The following is a 22,011-nucleotide window of genomic DNA, read 5'->3' as shown; positions in this document are numbered from 1 at the left end:
AAAAACTACCAAATCATTAGAGTACTACAAGACCAGTACTATTCTGTACGTGAAGTTTTTTAAAGTATCATTCCAATGTACTATTGAAACAAAACAACTTACCTGCTCCATCCTGAAAACACTGTAAATCATCTTCTAAGAATGGCATTGATGGCTGCACCATTGAGCCACTTTCTAAATGTACTTCATTATTTGGTGGTATATTATAAATAAATCTTTTTGTAGTCTGGTTTTTCCTCCTGGTTTTGCCAGGTTCTTGTAATGACAGTGTATGTGAGCCGACATCATTCCATACAAAAACTTTTCCTTGACCCTGAGGTTCAATTTCAGTAGTTTCAGGACAGGTATCCTGAATCCAACTAGAGTCACTGGTTTGGTAGTTTTCTGTTTGGCCCTCATCCAGACTGTAACCATCATTCTCATTCTTTAAGCTACTTGCTAAATTAGTAAGATTGCGCGTTGCCCAAAAACTGCCACTTTTCTGCTCTGATACCACACCTTCCCTGTTTATGATGTTTCTTTTGTTATAGTTCACTACCACAGTCTCTGGAGCTTCTAATTTCGTGCTTATGTTTAAGGCATCTTTGATAAAATTGCGACAGGCTTGAACAACTTCTGTCATCTGAAGGTAGCTAGCCACTGACATAACCTCAATGGCATTTTGACTTGTAAGCACCAGATTACCAGAATACATGAAGTCCAAGATAACAGAGAAACCTTGAACAGCAACAACATCTAAATAGGTAACAGTGGTTTGGTCACGGCTTTCCTTATTTGTAAAGCAATACAAAGTCTTGAAGAAACGGCTGCCAGCAACCAGGATGTTCTTGTGAGCTCTGAAAACCTTACCGCTCACCACAATGTTAACATCACAAAGAATGCCTTTCTTCCTCTGGTCATTTAGTTCTTGCAAAAGCTGATAGCAGTATGAATTTTCATTTGGTTTAGCATTATAATCATTAAAAACTTCTGTCAGCTCTTCCTTTATTTCTGGTTCCTGTATTTGAATAAAATCAAAATTAATATGTTTAGAAAACAAATTACAACTGGATCAGACACAAACTAACCAATAAAAAAAGAACTGAAAGAAAACAAATACTATAGAAGAATTTCCACTGCAGCACATGTAAGTTAAGCAAAAATGATCATAAGCTAGCCCAATGGCTCAGACACAATATACAAGATAAATGTTCTATCCCAGTACAAGTCTACCGAGCCATGAAGGTGACAGATAGGTAGCATTCTAACTTACAAATATTGTAAGCCACTGTGTTTTGATAGAAAAGGAAGGCTATCAAACTGTTATAAAAATAATCCAGTGCTATTTTTAAAACATTAAATAAAGGATTTTACAAACCAGAAACACACACACCAGCAATATCCTCATGTTTCGTTGTTAACACTGGACTTGGAATTTAAGGTTTTAAACGTAATATCCTAGCATATTTTACATCAATCCCACCAGTTTCATACTGTTGATAATTAACATGAATGAATATAGACCATTAGAAGACTTACTAACACTTCTTTTCCAGGAAAGCAGGAAAATTCAATAGTCTTGTAGTCGTTTCCTACTCACACAATCACAGCTTTATCATTTAGGGGGTCTGGTAAAATCACCAATCTTTTATAACACATTCATCTAAATCTGAAAGTATCTCCTCCTTGTGTGACCACCATATATTTATTCTTTTAGAATACAAGCTGTTTAAGGATAACTTGCCTGTAACTGATGCTTGTCAAGAATACTTTTCGTGTTCTCTAAAACTGATTAAGAGGGGTAATTATTAAGGTGCATTATGACCATAAGGTGCATTATTTTCCCATTAACGTTAATTATATTACCTTAAATTTATTTAATATGTATTATGGTAACACAGAAGGATAAATTAGATCTTACCTGCTAATTTGCTTTCCTTTAGTCCCTCCAGACCAGCCAGAAAATGACTGATGGGTTGTGCACTCCTTCCAGCAGGTGGAGACTCAGAATTCTGACTCTCGTGAGAGCCAATAAGAGCTCTGCTTAGATAAAGTGAGATTCAGTATTATCTTTATAAAGCAGGAGAGAAAAGAAAGAAGCTTCTGTGCAACTGGAGAACTCAAACAGCCACTGTGAGCATACAGGAAATAGGCCTGTAGTTATTCAGTTTATGCTCAATTGCATTTTTCTTTTTTTTTTTAAATCATCACCAACAAAGCAGCTCAAAACCGGAACCTAAAGAACTGGTAAAGCCTTAAGAATGTGTAAACTAACCTAGTCATAAAGACGAACTAAGATACTGAAAAAAAAAAAAGAACCAACAGCTTAGGGAGGGATCTGGGCTGGTCCAAAGGAACTAAAGGAATGCAAATTAGCAGGTAAGACCTAATTTCTCCTTCCATAGTATCCCCCCGGACCTGCCCAGAAAGCAACTGATGGGACGTAACAGAGCAGCATACTTATGGCAGGAACCCTAACAATTCCACAGTAAGCACACTTGCCCCAAAAGCCACATCTTGACAACACTGAACTCCAGCTTGTAATGTTTCGAAAAAGAATGCAAGAAAGACCATGTCACTGCCTTACATATGTCCAAAGGAGGTACCTAAAAACGCTCTGCCCATGACGCCGTTTACCCTCTGCTAGAATGGGCTTTCATTCCCTCCAGAACTGGCCTCCCGGAAAGAAAGTAAGCGGAAGCAATCATCTCTTTAAGTCACCTAGAAATGGTGAGTTTAGACACTACCAGTCCTTTGCGGGATCCCCCGATTAGAAGAAAAAGATGATCTGATCGCCTAAACTCGTCTGTAGAGTGTAAATATTGCTGAAATCTGACATCCAGCTTACGCACACAGTGCTGGTCTTCAGATCCAGAGGAAGATCCCAATTCCAGCAAAACTACCGTTTGGATAAAATTAAATCTGGAGAGGACTTTCAGAAGGAAAGGGAGGCAAAAATCAAACTCTCCACAGAAAACTCCAAGAAAGGAGAGCGACAGGAAAATGCTTGCAATTCCAAAACACACCTAGCAGAGGCAATGGCCACCAAGCATATCATCTTGAGCATCAAATCCTTTAGAGAGCAAGCCAACAATGGCTCAAAAGGAGATTTAGTAAGAACTGCAAGAACCGGGTTAAGATCCCAAGTAGGAAAAAAAAGATCTAGGAGGAGGACAAATCAAATTCACTCCCCGAAATGAGCAACATCAGGATGGCTAGCAAAATTTATTCCCTTAATACGACCACAGAAACAAGATAATGCAGCCATCTGCACCTTTAGAGAAGCAAGTGCCAAGCCCTTATTAAAAACATCCTGCAAAACATCCCAAAGCTGCGTTACTGAAGCATGAAAAGGAAAAATTTCTCTATCGGCACACCAAGACTTGAAAATGCGCCAAGTACAAATATAATTCAGAGAAGTTGAATGACGTTGAGAACAGAACACCGTGACTATTACATTGGAAGAATAACCTCTCTGTCAACCGTGCCCTTTCAAGAGCCAAGCTGTAAACGAAAATACAGCCAGATCTGGATGAACCCTTGAAGGAGAAGGGCTTGAAGGAGAAGGCCAGGATACTCCGGAAGCTTCAATGGAGAGTCTACCAGAAGGCGTACAAGATTGGCATACCAAGGCCTGCGAGGTCAATCCAGCGCTATCAAGATTACAAGCCTGTTGTGGACCTCAATCCTTTGAATGAGTCTGCCTAGAAGAGGCCACGGAGAAAATGCAAAAAAGACGCTCCAATGGCCAAATCTGAAGAACAGCATCTATGCCCTCCGCTTTGTGATCCTTCCTGCGAGTGAAGAATCGTGGCACATTGGAATTTAGATGCGTCACCATGAGATCCATGACTGGAATACCCCAACGTTGGAGAATGGCTTGAAACACATACGCACCGAGATTCCACTCTTCTGGGTCTAGAATGTGCCAACTGAGAAAATTTGCTTGAACATTGTCTCCACCAAATAAGACACCAACAGCTCCGAAAGATGATGTTCTACACAGTCCATGAGAACAGCTGCTTCCTGTTGTAAAGGTCGACTCTTCGTCTCTCCTTGTCAATTGACATAGGCCACTGCTGTCACATTGTCCAAGAGCACATGCATGAGCTTGGTTTCCAGCAAAAGATGGAAAACCTGTAGGGCTAAACAAATTGCTCGTGTTTCCAATAGATTGATCGAACAACGTGCTTCCGTCTGGGACCACAGACCTGAGCAAGATGCCCCGCATACAGTGAGCTCCCCAGCCCCCGAGACTGGCATCAGTTGTTACTGTTATCCACTGAGACGGATCCAAAGGAACACCCTTGCTCAGATTTGGAGTATGAAGCCACCACCAGAGACTCTCTCTTTCGAAAGTTCTGAGCAGCAATTTGACAATCAGCGGGTCTGTTTGCGGACACCACCAGGACAATCACTGCCATGAAGCCTAAAATCTGAAGATAGTCCCTTGCACAAGGTAACTGTTTGCAGAGGAGAGAACGAATCTGATCTTGGATGTTTGATAATTCTGTCATGCGTAACAAAAACTCGCCCCTGAAGAGTATCGAAGGAGACTCAGAGATAAGTGAGGGTCCGAAATTGCAACAAACAATTCTTAAGAACTCGAGCCGTAACTTGCTGACTCTCCTGGTAAGGCTTTGCTCTGATCAACCAATTGTCCAGGTAAGGATGAACTAGAATACCCTCTTTCCTGAGAGCTGCAACTACTAGTACCATGACCTTCGTTAAAGTCGTTAGAGCTCAGACCAATCTCTCTAATTAACGTGGATTTAAAGATCTTAGCTAGGGTACTAGCAGAGAGGTTGAGCCCGCACATGACAGCATTGGTTGGGGAGGGACAGGTGGAGTATGTAAGGGGTAGGCATTCTTCCATCAACGTTCGTAAAGTCTGCATGGCCGTGGCATATAGTCGTCTGTCAGAGGAACGCCTGTTACTGGTGAGCCTAGATGCTGAAAAGGTGTTCGACAAAGTACGCTGGGATTACTTGTTTGGGGTTCTAGACTATGTGGGCTTTAAGGGCTGGTTTGTGCATGCGATTGAAGCTCTGTTTTCTCGACCACGGGCTGCCCTATTAATAAATGGAATCTGCTCAGCCCCATTCCCAATAGCGAGGGGGACGCGGCAGGGGTGTCCACTTTCGCCGTTGCTGTTTTTGCTTTATTTGGAGCCCTTGTTGCGCACTATTCAAAAAGACCCTGAAATTGCGGGGGTTAGGATGCCCTTTCTTTCGGTGAATACCTTGGCATTTGCGGACGACCTTTTGTTGACCCTGACGAACCCTCGCCAGTCGTCGTCACACCTCCTTGATACCATAGGAGAATTCAGCTATTTCTCTGGATTTACCCTCAACTTGCAGAAGTCGGTGGTGTTTCCCGTGCAGAGCTTGATTAGGGAGACTTGGGAGGGAGAGTTCCCTGTTACGTGGTCTCAGGGGCCCTTAAAATATCTGGGGGTACTGATCTCCGCCGACCTATCTAGTTTGTATGAAGTGAATATTGAACTGCTCCAAATAAGTACGAGGCACACCTTGCAGAGTTGGCACTCGCTTCCGCTATCCCTCTTAGGTAGAACTGCCCTTTAAAACATGATATTAGTGCCTAAGTGGATTTACAAATGGTGCCCCTGTGTTTGACGCAAAAAGATGATCATTGGGTGACATGGTTAGTGACACGGTTCATATGGCAAGGTAAGAAACCTCGGATACGAGCATCTCAGCTCTTTTTACCGTGATATGGGGGGGGGGGGCTGGGACTGTTGAGTGTAAGGCTCCTTTCGATAGCAAGTAACATGCGCCACGTCACGGATTGGTTCCGGGGATCGTCCCATTTCTCGTGTACCAGGGCAGAGGCGGGACTGTTTGCCCCAGCTCATTTTAGTGCCTGGTTACATGCAGCACCGGGGAAGCTATGTACACCCCTGGCTTATGCACCATTACTCCTGCCTGTGAGGAAAGCATGGCGGTGGGTCTGCCGGTTTTATGGGCTGTCAGCAGAGTCTTCTCCATTGCTGCCAATCCAGGGCAAGAGAGACTTTCCGCCCGGTTCCACATCAGTGGACTTTGCCAACTGGGGGACGAAAAACCTACAGTATTTATACCAGCTATACAATGAGGATGGCACACTCAAATCTCAGGCTGACCTGTGGGCAGAGTACGGGGTTAGGGGAGTAAATTTCTTCTCTATGTTTCAATTACGCCATTATTTAAGATCCCTGCCGGCCCCCACTATGACATCACAGGTGTGGGAACAATTAGTCACTATATTGGGGTTGGACGCAAACTAAGAGTTCCGCTTAAATATTACCATGCCTCTTTACGGGAACAACCGGACGAGGTGGAGTATAACAAGTTAACTAGCTGCTGGAACAGAGAACTAGCAATAAGTCTTCAGAGGGAAACGGTGAAGGTCTGTCTCTTGGGCATCCAACGACAGATGGAGAATGTGACGTTGCAAGAAACACACTATAAATTTTTGATGAGGATGTATACTTCCCCTCACAGAGCTTATAGGGCATCTATGGGGATGGAAGACAAGTGTAAGAAGTGTGCCCAATCCCCGGCTGACCTGGGTCACATGTTCTGGACATGCCCGCGGATCCTTGGCTTTTGGCGCCAGGTCTGTCAGCATGTGTCTAGGCTCTGGGGGGTCGTTTGGAAACCAACTCCATCTCAGTTATTTGAGGTGTTCAGGGTGTCCCCGCTTCTGCCTCGGGGCCTCAAATGTTTCTTGAAAAATACAATCCTGGTCGGCAAGAAATCGATTCTCCAACAGTGGATATCAGCGGACCCGCCTTCACTGCAACACTGGCGATCCAACATGATTCACCTCTGCGCATTGGAACGCAGGGGAGTGAATGACCTGTCTTCGCCACGAGGAGACCGGCTTTGCCAAGTCTGGTCTCCCTTCTGGGACTCATTGACTGTAGTAGCGCGTAGCAGAATTTTGAATTCCTAAGTGTGGCGGGGGGGGCATGGGTTTGGGGGTGGGAGGAGCATGCCAGGAGCTCTGCTAGTGTTTAGCTCCGGGCGATATCGCTCAAGTTAAACACTCTGTCCAGGCCATGGAGATGGGATCTATAACTGCAGTGGTCAAATTGTGGAGTGAGATGTGGTTCCTGGACAAGAAATGTTTAAAGGAGAGACCTAGGTCTTATCAGATGGAGTTTGTTGAACACAGCTTTTTATTGCAATGTACAAGGGGCTGGGGAGGGGCAAGGGGAGGGGGGGGGGCGGAAAAAATAAAATGCACTATGGTGAGTTGTATTATAGTAGTGCGACATTGCACTAGAGGTGTATGGATTGTTAACATGGTGACTGTATTGTGAATGTCTATTTTATTCACCAACAAAAATCTTTAAACATTAAAAAAAAAAAAAAAAGTCGGTAGAGCTGTAGCGAGGCTGAAGAGCAAAGACCAAAACTGATAATGCTTGCCAAAACCACAAAATGAAGAAACCGCTGGTGAAACGGATGAACTGGGATATGTAGAGTAGCCTCCGTTAAGTCCACAGCCATTAGAAATTCCCCTTAACAAACAGAGACTATAACGGAGCAAAGAGTTTCCATATGAAAAGTGGAGACCTTGAGTGTTCGGTTGACCGCTTTGAGATCTAAGATCAGCTGTAAGGAGCCTTCTTTCTTTGGAACGACAAAATAAATAGAATAGCTCCCTGTTCTGATATCTGAAGGCGGCACTGAGCAAACAGCCTGCAACTTGAGAGGCCTCTGGAAAGTACCCCTGACTGCTCCCGCTTTCACACGTGACCGACAGAGAGACTCTAGGAAGGCATCTGGCAGCTGCCGTGCAAACTGTTAAGGCATACCCTTCACAAATAACCTCGAGAACCACTAATCTGAGGTAATCTGGGCCTACTTCCAATAAAACCGAACAAAGCAAACTCCTACAGGAATGGTAAAATTATGTCTTACCTGATCATTTTCTTTCCTTTAACGCAGCAGATGAATCCAGGAACTAGTGGGTTAAGTCCGCCTACCAGCAGGTGGAGATAGAGATAAACAAACTAAAGGCAGTGATGTCAGACGGCCACCTCCTTCCTCAGTTAGTATGTCATTCGTAAGCATTTGCCAATGCCAAAAATATGAAACCAATAACAACCAGAAACCATCCTCACTATGAAAACAGAGAACCAAATAAGAACTTCGAAATAACTACAACTTGATCCAGAAATCGAAATCCTTTCCGTGTTCCCATATCTGTCTGAACTCTGCAAAACAGAACCCGGAAGGAAAAAGTAGACACACTGCGCGAAAAATGAAAAAAAAATGTCAGCCGAACTAGGGAGGGATCCTGGATTCATCTACTGCATTAAAGAAAAGAAAATTATCAGGTAAGACATAATTTTACCTTCCTTGTCACTTGCAGCAGATGAATCCACGAAACTAGTGGGATGTACCAAAGCATTCCTTAAGTAGGGTGGGAAGCCGACACTCCCCGCACCAACACTCCCGCTCCAAAACTCGCATCCTCCTGAGCAGACACGTCTAGCCTGTAATGCTTCGCAAAAGTATGACAGGACACCCAAGTAGCCGCCCGACAAATCTCTTCCAGAGATAAAGCAGACACCTCCGCCCAAGAAGCCGCCTGTGCCAGAGTAGAATGCACGTTCAGGGCCACTAGAGACAGCCGCCCTTGTAGCAGATACGCCGCTCCAATGGCTTCCCTAATCCAGCGAGCAATGGAAGCCTTAGAAACCGCCTCACCTCTTTTTGATCCCGACAAGAGCACAAAGAGATGATCTGAGCGTCAAAACTCGTTAGAGATCTGCAAGTACCGAAACAAGTCTCTCCGCACGTCCAGGAAACGTAGCGAGGCAAACTCCCCCCAGAAAATCCTCTCTTCGAAAAGACGGAAGATAAACCACCTGATTGACATGGAAAGCTGAAAGCACTTTAGGTAGAAACGACGGCACTGTCCGAATCGACACCCCTGCTTCAGAAAACTGCAAAAAGGGATCTCTGGAAGACGAAGCCTGAATTTCAGAAATCCTCCTAGCCAAAGCAATGGCCACCAAAAACACTGTCTTAGATCATTCTCAGAAACCTTCTCAGTGTTAGATCCTTCTTAGAAACCTTATTCAACGGCTCAAACGGTGGGGCCTGGAGGGCTCGCAATACCACAATGAAATGCCACACCGGACACGGCTGCCGCACAGGAGGCCGAAGAGCCCCGCGTAGGAAACGGACCACATCAGAGTGAGCTGCTAGAGGAACCATTCAGTTTGCCCATAAAACAAGCTAGAGCGGCCACCTGCACTCGAAGGGAATTATATGCCAATCCCTTTTGAAGACCATCCTGAAGGAATTCCAGAATAACCAGAATGTCTGCCCGAAAAGGTGATTCAGCACGCAAAGCACACCACGCCGAGAAAGCTTTCCACACTCACGCGTACGCTGCTGAAGTAGACTGCTTCCATGCCCCCAAAAGAGTGGCAATGACTGGTCCTGAAAATCCCTTCTTCCTCAGCTGCCGCCTCTCAATAGCCAGGCCGTAAGACCAAAGCGGGAGGGATTTTCCATCTGAATTGGCCCTTGATGCAGCAGATCGGGACTAGAACGACTGGCCCCCGATGCTGCCTTATGCGGCAAAGAACTATCCCTATCAGAGGCCACGGAGGAAAAACATACAGTAGCTGTTGTTCCGGCCATGGCTGGAGAAGAGCGTCCAATCCTGCGGATACTGGCTGCTGTTTGCAGCTGAAGAACTGGGGAACTTTGGCATTGCAAGCCATGGCCATGTGATCCATTACTGCTCTTCACCAACGTTGACAAATCAGCCGAAAAGTCAAGTCCGATAGCGTCCGTTCCGCTGCATCCAAAAGAGTCCGGCTGAGAAAATCCACTTGAACATTGTCTTGAACCGCAAAGTGCGCTGCCAACAGACTCTGAACATGTGCTTCCGCCCATACTAGAAGACGAGGCACTTCCACTGCCAAGGGAAGACTGCGAGTGCCCCCCTGCCGATTGATGTAGGCCACCGTCGTGGTGTTGTCCGAGACTACACGAACCACCTGCCCCTGCAGAAGGTCCTGAAAACTCCGCAGTGCATTCACGACTGCTTGCAACTCCAGACAATTTATCGGCCAAATCGCTTTGAGAGGGGTCCATGATCCCTGGGCTACTCAATGAAGACAATGGGCTCCCCAGCCCGCAAGGCTGGCATCCATCACCACCAGATTAGGAGACGCCAGAGAAACACCCTTCTGCAAACTGGTTGACCGGAGCCACCACGCGCGACTGTCCCTGGCCCGGCTTGACCACGGAAGGCGTAGTTGATAATCCAGCTACATCGGCGACCATCTGCTCAAAAGGAAATTCTGAAGAGGCCGCATGTGAGCCCTTGCCCATGGAATGATCTCCAAGGTCGCCGTCATGGAACCAAGGAGCTGAACATAGTCCCACACTAGGGGAGCGCAACACCTCAATAAGGTCTGTACCTGAGAAAGCAATTTGATCTTTCACCCCTCGAGGAGAAACACCTTCCCCCGCTTCGTATCGAATTGCACTCCAAGATACTCCAGACTCTAAGTAGGAACCAGATGACTCTTGTCCATATTGACCACCCAACCTAAGGATTGCAACACCACAATCACTCGGTCGGTGACCACTCGACTCTCCTCTGCTGTCGTCGCCCGAATCAGCCAGTCATCGAGATATGGATGCACTCGAATCCCCTTCTTCCGCAGGAACACCGCCGCCACTACCACAACCTTGGAAATAGTGCGTGGGGCAGTGGCCACTCCGAAAGGAAGGGCACGAAACTGGAAGTGCTGACCCAGCACTGCAAATCTGAGAAATCTCTGATGGGGCTGCCAAATGGAAATGTGCAGGTAAACTTCCCTCAAATCGAGAGCCGTCAAAACCTTGCCTGGTTGAACAGCAGCAATAACTGCCCTTAATGTCTCCATGCGGAGGTGACGAACCTGCAAAAACTGGATTACTTTTCTGAGATCGAGAATAGGCCGAAAAGCCCCTCCCTTTTTTGGAACCACAAAGAAGAGGGAATAACGACCTGTGTGCCTTTCAAGAGGAGGAACAGGCACAATAGCCCCTATCCTTAGCAGGTCTCGCAAACACTGCAGAACCGCTGTCCTCTTGGCCCGCAATACACAGCAGGACTCCAGAAAAAAAATCTGTGACGGGAGAGAAGAATTCTAGTTTGTAACCTTCTCGCACCACATCGAGGACCCACTGGTCTGAAGTAATTCTGGCCCACTCTGGAAGAAACAGAGAAAGCCAACCACCGATCTGCTCTCCTCCCGAGTGGACCTGCGCACCATCATTGGGAGGCCCGAGAATGAGCCCCCTGACATGAGGGGGGTTCAGCCGGACACTTCTTGTTGTGAAAGGAAGAACGCTGCCCAAAACGAGGATGCTGAAAGGCTGTGTTGGACCGCCCCGGGCGATAGCAGCACGTCTCTCTGAAACGTAACCCCGAGGCTCCTTTCTAGCTCTTCCCCAAAAAGCAATTTCCCTCGGAAAGGCAATTTAATGAGCTGTTGCTTAGAGGCCATATCTGCGGCCCAATGACGGAGCCACAGAAGACGCCGAGAGGAAACGGTCAAGGCCATGAGTTTGGCCGAAGCACGGACCAAATCATACAAGGCATCCGCCAAGTACACCAGCCCAATATCCATCAGCAACATCTGAGGAGTTCCCGGCATATCAGACTCTGAAATTGAATCCATGACAGAATGTAGCCAACTGACACAAGCTCTAGCCGCATAAGAACTACAAACAGAAGCTTGAAGTGTCAAAGCAGCCACCTCAAAGGCACGTTTTAAAGAGGCCTCTACCCGTCTATCTTGCATATTCTTAAGTGCCACACCACCTTCCACTGAAGAGTAGTCTTCTTAGTGACCCCCGTCAGCAGGGCATCCACCCTAGGTAGAGCAAACTGCTCTAAACGATCCGCTGAAACCGGATACAGCCTGGCCATAGCCCTGGCTACTTTCAGCTCCCCATCTGGATCCGCACACTGGGCCAAAATCAACTCTTCAATAGCTCCATGTACCGGAAAGGCCTTAGAAAGTCATCTGGTACTAGCCATCTTGGGGTTGACCGCCTGAGAAGCCGCAACCTCAGGGTCCTCTATATTCAGGGCTTCCAGCGCCTGAGAGATAAAGGAGGACAACTCCTCCTTATGGAAAATCCTCATGGCGGAAGAGTCCTCCGGTTGGTCAGTGAGGACACCGTCCTCTACCCCCATCGGCTCCAAGAGAGCCACCAAGGAGGAAGCTGCAGGCAACCATAGTAACATAGTAGATGAGGGCAGAAAAAGACCTGCATGGTCCATCCAGTCTGCCCAACAAGATAAACTCATATGTGTATACCTTACCTTGATTTGTACCTGCCTTTTTCAGGGCACAGACCGTACAAGTCTGCCCAGCAGTATTTCCCACCTCCCAACCACCAGTCCCGCCTCCCATCACTGGCTCTGGCACAGACCGTATAAGTCTGCCCTCCACTATCCTCGCCTCCCAACCACCAACCCCTCTTCCCCCACCTGCTCCGCCACCCAATTTCAGCTAAGCTTCTGAGGATCCATTCCTACTGCACAGGATTCCTTTATGCATATCCCGTACATGTTTGAATTCCGTTACCGTTTTCATCTCCACCACCTCCCGCGGGAGGGCATTCCAAGCATCCACCACCCACTCTGTGAAAAAATACTTCCTGACATCTTTCCTGAGTCTGCCCCCCTTCAATCTCATTTCATGTCCTCTCGTTCTACCGCCTTCCCATCTCCGGAAAAGATTTGTTTGCGGATTAATACCTTTCAAGTATTTGAACGTCTGTATCATATCACCCCTGTTCCTCCTTTCCTCCAGGGTATACGTGTTCAGGTCAGCAAGTCTCTGCTCATACGTCTTGGAACGCAAATCCCATACCATTCTCGTAGCTTTTCTTTGCACCGCTTCCATTTTTTTAACATCCTTCGCAAGGTACGGCCTCCAAAACTGAACACAATACTCCAGGTGGGGCCTCACCAACGACTTGTACAGGGGCATCAACACTTCCTTTCTTCTGCTCATCACACCTCTTTCTATACAGCCTAGCAACCTTCTCGCTACGGCCACCACCTTGTCACACAGTTTCATCGCCTTCAGATCCTCAGATCCGTATGCAGGACCCCTCCTCAGACCCCAAAGAAAGCCTAGGCATTTTAAGGGAGGAGAAATCCTCTAGGGAAAAACCCAAAATCTCTTGGTTACCCCCAGACCCCCTGAGAAAAACAAAGGCCAAAGCTGTCGCAGCCACATTTGGGGGGGGGGGGGGGGGGCAAGGCCCTTTTCAACAAAAACGCCTGATGGAGTAGCAAAATATACTCTGGCGAAAACCCCTCCCCTGCAACGGAGGTCACAGCCATGGCACCTGCACCACCGCCCACAGTGCCTGACGCCCTCCCCCCCCCCCCCCGACTCCCCTACCAGCGAAGAAGAAGCTTTGCCCAAAACCGCTACCGGAGCTGGCTCCGTGACCGATCGCAAAATGTCGCAAGAATCAACAGGCTCCGGGCGGGAAAGCACGTTCTCGGGGGGGGGGGGGGGGGGCACTGCTCCGTCGAGTCCTGCCAAATCAGCGCACCCCGCGCTGCAAAGGACCACCGTCGAACGCCGTTTCCCGCATCAGGAACAGCATTTTACCGCCTCCGCTGCCATCGCCCGCCCCCGAACAGGAACCCAGCAGGACTTACCCCGGACTGGGAAAGCGCGGGAACTGACAGCTGAGCCGAAGAAAAAAAACTCTCTGACTCCACTTCGAGGCAGGCTCGGACAAGCAGGCAACAGATAACAGGACTAAGTAAGCAGTAACACAAACCTGCTCTCAGCAAAAACACATTTCCCTGTGCTTGTGTTTCTCTTTTAAACAAATTCCATGGTTCTCTTTTTTTTTTTTTTCTAGTGAGGAGGCAGAAACAAACAGGGAAGAAAAGGAACAGCAAAAGAGGGAATCTGAGGTGCAGCAGGGATCCAGCAACTGCTTATGCTGCCAAAGGGGACACCACCAGTCCGCCACCCCCGGCTCAAACTGGCCACCGGCCCAGGAGCACCCTCAGAGGACTTGGGCCCAGGAGCTGAAGAAAAAGCCGTCCAGCACCTGCTGAGATAGAGACATACTAACTGAGGCAGGAGCTGGCCATCTGACATCACTGCCTTTAGTTTGTTTATCTCTATCTCCACCTGCTGATAGGCAAACTTAACCCACTAGTTCCTGGATTCATCTGCTGCAAGTGACAAGGAATAAAAGGTTGGGCCCGGAGACCTTCACTGGGATGAGCCAGGAAAGCAGAATTCGCATCTCTGCCACCACACCAAGAACCACAAAAGGACTGAAATCTCTGAAAGAATCAAGATCTCTGAGCTGTAGGTACTCTGCTAGATCTGAGCCAACAAAATCTCTTCCACGACCCCAACTGGAAAGGAAACCGCAACCTGATCTCAGATGATCCTCAGGGAGGCAAGGGACCTTAGTGTCTCCTAGACTTTTGACCAACTTATCAAGCTCTAAACCAAAAAGAAAAGATCCTCGAAAAGGAAACTTACTAAGCTTAGACTTAGAAGCTGCATCAGCATACCAACCTCAAAGCTACAGGGATCACCGCACAGCAACACTCATTGCCACAGACTTCGAAGAAGCTCTCAGCAAAAGTAACAGCTAAAAAGGCAGAACCCATTTCAAGTTTCTCAATTCTTCATCTATTTAAAATCGAAAGAACTATCTAACTCCCTTTCCGACCAGTGAAAACAAGCCCTGGCTACCAAGGACCCACAAATGGCAGCCTATACCACCAGAGCAGATACATCAAAGCTAGACTATCCGAGACTCCATCCGCCTATCCTGAACATCCTTAAGAGCCGTGCTGCCATCCGCAGGCACGATATGCCCCTTGGTAACTGCAGAGACAACCGCACCCATCACCAGAGGCTTATGAAGAGATTTATCCTGTTCAGGAACCAGATACAGACAAATCATGGATTTTGAAAGCTTAAACGGCGCATCAGGCACATCCCACTGTGCTTGAATGATATCTCCGATATCCTGATGCATAGGAAATGTTTTGCCCGTCTTCCTGATGCCCTTGACTAAAAGGTCAACCTTACGTTGCTGTACAGCTGAGACTTCCTCAAAATTTAAAGTGGAAGAAACTAAAGAGATGACTTCCTGTAAATCTTCTATATGAAAAATCCATACTACTGAAGAATCTTTTCTCTACGCAGAAATGCATTCTTAACAAGAATCATGGATTTGGTGTCCTCAGTGTCCTCCAAACCAATATAGCCTTCAAGGATGGGCATTTCAGGGTCTGTATCAGACGTAGGATCATCCTCTAGACCCCAGGAAAACCTGGGACACTTAGCTGAAGCTAAAATCCTCTCTGACGTAGAAAGAGCTGGTGCAGAGGAAGCAGCCTTAAGCAGAAGAAAAGCTTTATACATTTGTAAAACAAATTCAGGAGGGAATCCCCCCTCAGGAATTCCATGCTGCTCCTGAGAAGGCTGCAAAGAAACCCCCCCGATAACTGGTCATTAACAGGAGTCTGCCTCTCTGTCACGGCAGTCTGCTTTTCCAAAATGGCAGCGTTTCCCGCCAAAACTGAAGTAGATGCTAACAGTGTGTTGCTAAGAGGAGAAACCGTGGAAAGACAGGAAGCCGCTGACTCGGCAGAGAAAGAAACTGTCGGGAGTTGACAGTGCAATATTTGCACACTCCAGCCGCTATAATCCCCCATCTATGACCATGCAGTGCCCCAGCTTCTCCGCCATAGCAGAAACCGGCGAACTTGGCGTGTATTTTTTTTTTTAAGCTAAAAACTTCTCCCAGGAAGGAAGGACAGCCAACTACCAGCAAATCAAAAAAAAAAAAAAAGGGAAGGGCCGCTGAAGGAAGCAAACAACAGAGGCTAAAGCAGAGCTGCTTTACTCGTTCTTTTTAACTTTTTTTTTTTTTAAAGCTCATAATTAGCACGGCTGTCACTCCCAGCTCTCAGAACACCCTTCTCGTGAAGGCAGTGAAAAATAAAAACTCTGTTCAATAGAAGATGAAAGCACTAAACAGAAACTTGTGAGGAATTTGTGGGGGGAGGGACCCGGCCACCCAAATTTAACACCCCTGAGGCTTACTGACAACCCCCACAGGTATCAGCCTCCAACTTTAGCACAGAAGACACTGAATATGTATTTATTTATTTATAAAGGCCAAAAGGAAGATAATAGAAACAGACTGAAGGGCTCACCACCTTCCACCTGCTGGAGACTGAGAATACTGAATCTAATCTCACTCTAGCTAACCAGGGCTCTTATCGACTCTCACAGGAGTCAGAATTCTCAGTCTCCACCTGCTGGAAGGAGTGCACAACACATGTCGCTTTCTGGGCCGGTCCGGAGGGACGCTAAGGAATACACTGTAATGAAATGCAAAGCATACAAAACACCACTTATGATGAAAATTAATGAAGCTTAATTTATTTTTGTTACATTTGTACCCCGCGCTTTCCCACTCATGGCAGGCTCAATGCAGCGGGCAATGGAGGGTTAAGTGACTTGCCCAGAGTCACAATGAGCTGCCCGTTCTGGGAATCGAACTCAGTTCCTCAGTTCCCCAGGACCAAAGTCCACCACCCTAACCACTAGGCCACAATAACACCAGAAAACAGCTAGCATATTTTTCCTAGCCAGGTGTGTTCAGTCAATCTAATTTAAAGGTCCCCCCTTCCCAAAACCTCCTTATCAAAGTTATCCCTCTCCATTTTCCCCACCACCACCAAACACCCCTATTTTGATGCCTCCCTTGAAGCCCCCCCCCCCAGGCCTACCTTGAAAAATCCCTGGAGTCTAGAGGGTACTGGGCAAGCACAATCCTCAGTTGCTTCTGCCATCACCAGGTTCAAAATGGCACTGGCAATCCCTAACACTTATATAGCAACTTGACCCCTAGCAGTAGTACTACTAGATTATTACTAGGTATAACCAACAAAAAAGCGAGTAGTGTATGCAACAGGACACTTCCATACACAATGAAGAATGACAATGCAGTCAAGCTGTTCACAAGAGGGTGGTTTTTATTCTAAAAGTAAAACACCTAAGACTCAACATGGCACCATGCCTCGGGAATATGGGGTAAAACAAATATATACAACTTATTAATACCTACATTTTTAAAATATAAGCATATACATAAAAGAACATATATAAAAAAGCGAAGATACTTACCTGCAACAGGTATTCTCCGAGAAAAGCAGGCCTTGTATTCTCACAAGTGGGTGACACCGAACCGTGTTGCCCCGTCCGGGACTTATGATTAGCATAAGCAGAGCTTTATGGAGCGCGAGATATGCTCCACCACGCATGAGCGAGTACTTTCGCGCTCACCGCGAGAGCACAGTCTCCTCAGATTTATACTACATCAAAAAAAGTAAAAATAAGAAAGGAGACAACTCCAAGGGGAGGTGGGAGGGATTGTGAGAATATAAGCCCTGCAGTCCTCGTAGAATACCTGCTACAGGTAAGTATCTTCATTTTCTCTTTTGACAAGCAGGCCTATTCATTCTCACAAGTGGGAAATCTCTAGCATCCAGGCTCACTGAAAACAACAAACATTGGTCAATTCAGCCTCGCAACGGGAAAGGACATAACTCAGATTAGCCTGAAACTATATATAAACTGAGTGAGAGTGCAGCCTGGAAAATAACAAAATGGGCCTAGGAGGGTGGAGTTGAATTCTAGACCCCAAATAAACTCTGCAATACTGTCTGCCCGAACTGACTGTCATATCAGGTATCCTGCCCAAGGCAGTAGTTTGATGTGAATGTGTGGACTGAACACCATGTCACAGCTTTGCAAATTTCTTCAATGGAGGCTGACCTTAAGTGGGCTACCGACACAGTCATGGTTCTGACATTGTGAGCCATGACGTGACCCTCTAGGGCCAGCCTAGCCTGGGCATAAGTGAAGGAAATACAGTCTGCCAGCCAATTAGAAATGCTGCCTTTACCAATGGTGACCCCCATCCTGTTAGGATCAAAAGAAATAAAAAGTTCGGCGGACTGTCTGTGGGGCCTAGTCCGCTCCATATAGTAGGCCAATGCTCTCTTGCAATTCAAAGAGTGCAAGCTGCTTTCGCCAGGATGGGCATGAGGTCAGGGAAAGAATGTTGGCAAGACAATCGACTGGCTCAGATGAATTCCAACAGAACTTTGAGAAGGAGCTTTAGGGTGTTTACAGAGGACTACTCTGTTGTGATGAAACTTAGTATAAGGTGCATCCACCACTAAGGCCTGAAGCTCACTGACCCTATGAGCTGATATAACAGACACCAAGAAAACGACCTTCCAGGTCAAGTACCTCAGATGACAGGAATTCAGTGGCTCAAAAGGAGCTTTCATCAGCTGGGTGAGAAAGACATCGAGATCTGATGACAGAGGTAGAGGCCTGACATGTGGCTTTGACAAAAGCAAACCTCTCATGAAGCAAACAACTAAAGGCTGTCCAGAGATGGGCTTACCCTCTACGTTGATGGTAAGCACTAATTGCACTAAGTTGACCCCTTACAGAGTTGGTCTTGAGACCAGACTGACAGCTGTAGAATATATTCAAGTAGGGACTGTGCAGGGCAAGCAAAGGGATCTAGGGCCTTGCTCTCACACCAGACGGCAAACCTCCTCCATTTGAAATAATAGCACCTCTTAGTAGTCTTTCCTGGAAGCCAGCAAGACCTTGGAGACACCCTCTGAAAGACCCAAGGAAGCAAATTCTAGGCTCTCAACACACAAGCTGTGAGAGCCAGAGACTGGAGGTTGGGATGTAGAAGAGACCCCTCGTCCTGCGTGATAAGGGTCGTAAAACACTCCAATCTCCATGGTTCTTCAGAGGGTAACTCCAGAAGTAGAGGGAACAATATCAGCTGCAGCCAGTACAGCACAATCAAAATTGCGGTTCCGCAGTCTTGTTGAGTTCCAACAAAGTTTTCCCCACTAGAGGTATGGGAGAATATGCATACAAAAGACCTGTCCCCCAAATGAGGAGGAAGGAATCTGACACTAGTCTGTCTTGGGCCTGAAGCCTGGAACAGAACTGAGGGACCTTGTGGTTGATATGAGTGACAAAGAGATCAATCGAGGGAGTGCCCATGCTCAGAAGATCTTACAGGCAATGCCCATATTGAGAAGCCACTTCTGTGGTTGCATTATTCTGCTCAGTCTGTCTACCAGGATATTGTTTTTGACCGCCAGATAAGTGGCTCGAAGGAACATGCCATGCTGGTGAGCCCAATGCCACATCTGGACGGCCTCCTGACACGGAGGGCATGATCCGGTGCCCCCATGCTTGTTGGCGTAATACATTGCAACCTGATTGTCTGTTTGGATGAGCACAATTTGATTAGATAACCGATCTCTGAACGCCTTTAGAGTGTTACAGATCGCCCGGAGGTCCAGGAGATTAATCTAAAGATTTGTTTCCTGGATGGACCAAACATTTTGGGTGTTAAGCCCATCTATATGAGCCCCCCAGCCCAGGAGAGATGCATCCATCGTCAGCAACTTTTGTGGCAAAGGAATTTGGAATGGAAGTCTAAGAATCTAATTGTATCAAATGGTCCATCACTGAAGGGAGCGTACAAGCTGAGTACACTTGGATGACATCTTCCAGGCTCCCTGTGGCCTAACATCACTGAGATGCCAGGGTCCATTGAACTGATCTCATGTGAAAACGTGTGACAATGTCAACATCTGCCGAGCTGTGACCTGCTCAGAGGCTCAAAACTTGGAAGTAAGTATGACAACAGTCTGCGCTCTCATCTCCGGAAGATAGGCTCGAACCTTCTATGTATTAAGCAGGGCTCCTATGAACTCAAATCGCTGAACAGGGCGAAGGTGGGACAAAGGGTAGTTTAAAAGAAATCCTAATAGCTCGAGCACCTGAATAGTCTTCTGCATGGACTCGAGCACCGTCCAGGGAGGTGCTCTTTAGAAGCCAATTGTTGAGATATGGGAACACAATAGACTCCCAGTCTGCATAGCGATAATGCAACTACCACTAGACATTTGGTGAAGCCCCTGGAAGCTGACGTGAGGCCAAAAGGCAACACGCGGTACTTAAAATGATGTGTTCCCAAACAAAATTGAAGATACTTCCAGTGGGCAGCAAGTATCAGGATGTGAGCATATGCATTCTTTAAGTCCAGAGAACATTGCTAATCATTTACCTGAATCACTGGGAGAAGGGTGCCCAGGGAAACCATCCTGAACTTTTCCCAGACTAGGAATTTGTTCAGGGCCCTTAGGTCTAGGATGGGACGCATCCATAAGTACAGAACATAAGCACAACCATATTGGAAAAAGACCAAAGCTCCATCAAGCCCAGCATCCTGTTTCCGATAGTGGCCAATCCAGGTCTCAAGAACCTGGCAAAAACCCAAAAACAAAACAAAAATTTAAATTAATAATGTTCAAAGGACTTTTCCTTCAGGAATCTGTCCAAATCCCCTTTAAACTCAGCAAGGCCAACTGCTGTCATTACATTCTCCGGCAACGAGTTCCAGAGTCTAACTACGTGCTGAGTAAAGAAAAACCTCTCTCCTATTTGTTTTAAATATACCACATTCTAGCTTCATCTTATGTGCCCTGGTTCTATTATTGTTAGAAAGTGTAAACAAACGCTTCACATCTGTCCGCTCCATTCCACTCATTATCTTGTAGACTTCTACCATATCACCCCTCAGCCGCCTCTTCTCCAAGCTGAAGAGCCCTAACCATCTTAGCCTTTCCTCATAGGGAAGTCCTCCCATCCCTTTTACCATTTTCCTCGCCCTTCTCTGCACCTTCTCCAATTCCTTTATATCTTTTTTGAGGTGCGGCGACCAGAACTGAACACAATACTCGAGGTGCGGTCTCACCATGGAGCGATACAACGGCATTATAACATCCTCGTGTTTGCTTTCCATCCCTTTCCTAATAATACTCAATATTATGTGCGCCTTCTTAGCTGCTACAGCACACTGAGCAGACGTTTTCAACGTCTTATCCACGATGACTCCCAGATCCCTTTCTAGGTCTGTAACTCCTAACGCGGAACCTTGCATGACATAGCAGTAATTCGGGTTCCTCTTTCCCACATGCATCACTTTGCACTTGTCAACACTGAACTTCATCTGCCATTTGGATGCCCAATCTCCTAGTCTCACAAGGTCCTCCTGTAATTTTTCACACTCCTCCTGCGACTTGACGACCCTGAATAACTTTGTGTCATCTGCAAATTTAATTACCTCACTAGTTACTCCCATCTCTAGGTCATTTATAAATATATTAAAAAGCAGCAGTCCTAGCACAGACCCCTGTGGGACCCCACTAACTACCCCTTCTCCATTGAGAATACTAACCATTCAACCCTACTCTCTCCTTCCTTTCAACCAGCTCTTAATCCACAATAATACCCTATTTCCGATCCCATGACTCTCCAGTTTCCTCTGGAGTCTTTCAAGAGGTACTTTGTCAAACGCCTTCTGAAAATCCAGATACACAATATCCACCAGCTCCCCACTGTCCACACGTTTGTTCACCCCCTCAAAAAAATGCAGTTGATTGGTGAAGCAAGACCTCCCTTCACTAAATCCGTGCTGACTTTGTCTCATGAGCCCATGTTTTTGTATGTGCTCTGTAATTTTATTCTTAATAATAGCCTCTACCATTTTGCCCAGCACCGATGTCAGACTCACCCGTCTATAATTTCCCGGATCTCCTCTGGAACCTTTTTTAAAAATCGGCGTTACATTGGCCACCCTCCAGTCTTCCAGTACCTCACCTAATTTTAGGGATTGCATATTAACAGTAATTTTCTTTTGCACAAGGAAATACCTGGAATAGAATCCCCGCCCTTCCTACCCTGGTGGAATGGGCTCAAACGCATGGATCTTCAGAAGGGATGAGAGGTCCTCTACAAATACATGCCTGTGCTAAGAGCTGAACAAATGAGCTCTCGGTGGGCAATTTGGAAGTTTTAGATGCCAACTGAGT

General features: G+C 46.7%; 1 protein-coding gene across 1 annotated transcript in view; it reads right to left on the bottom strand.

Moving 5' to 3' along the window:
- Positions 1-22,011, bottom strand: part of ZBTB10 (zinc finger and BTB domain containing 10) — a 137,994-nt gene that overhangs the window by 92,786 nt on the left and 23,197 nt on the right. The window contains exon 2 of the mRNA XM_030215886.1: positions 103-997. Coding sequence (XP_030071746.1) covers positions 103-997 — 895 coding nt within the window. The remainder of the gene's footprint in view (positions 1-102; positions 998-22,011) is intronic.

Source organism: Microcaecilia unicolor, chromosome 1 (assembly GCF_901765095.1).
Source record: "Microcaecilia unicolor chromosome 1, aMicUni1.1, whole genome shotgun sequence".
In the NCBI taxonomy this organism is placed as follows: Eukaryota; Metazoa; Chordata; class Amphibia; order Gymnophiona; family Siphonopidae; genus Microcaecilia; species Microcaecilia unicolor.
This window is presented reverse-complemented; position numbering and strand designations above follow the sequence as displayed.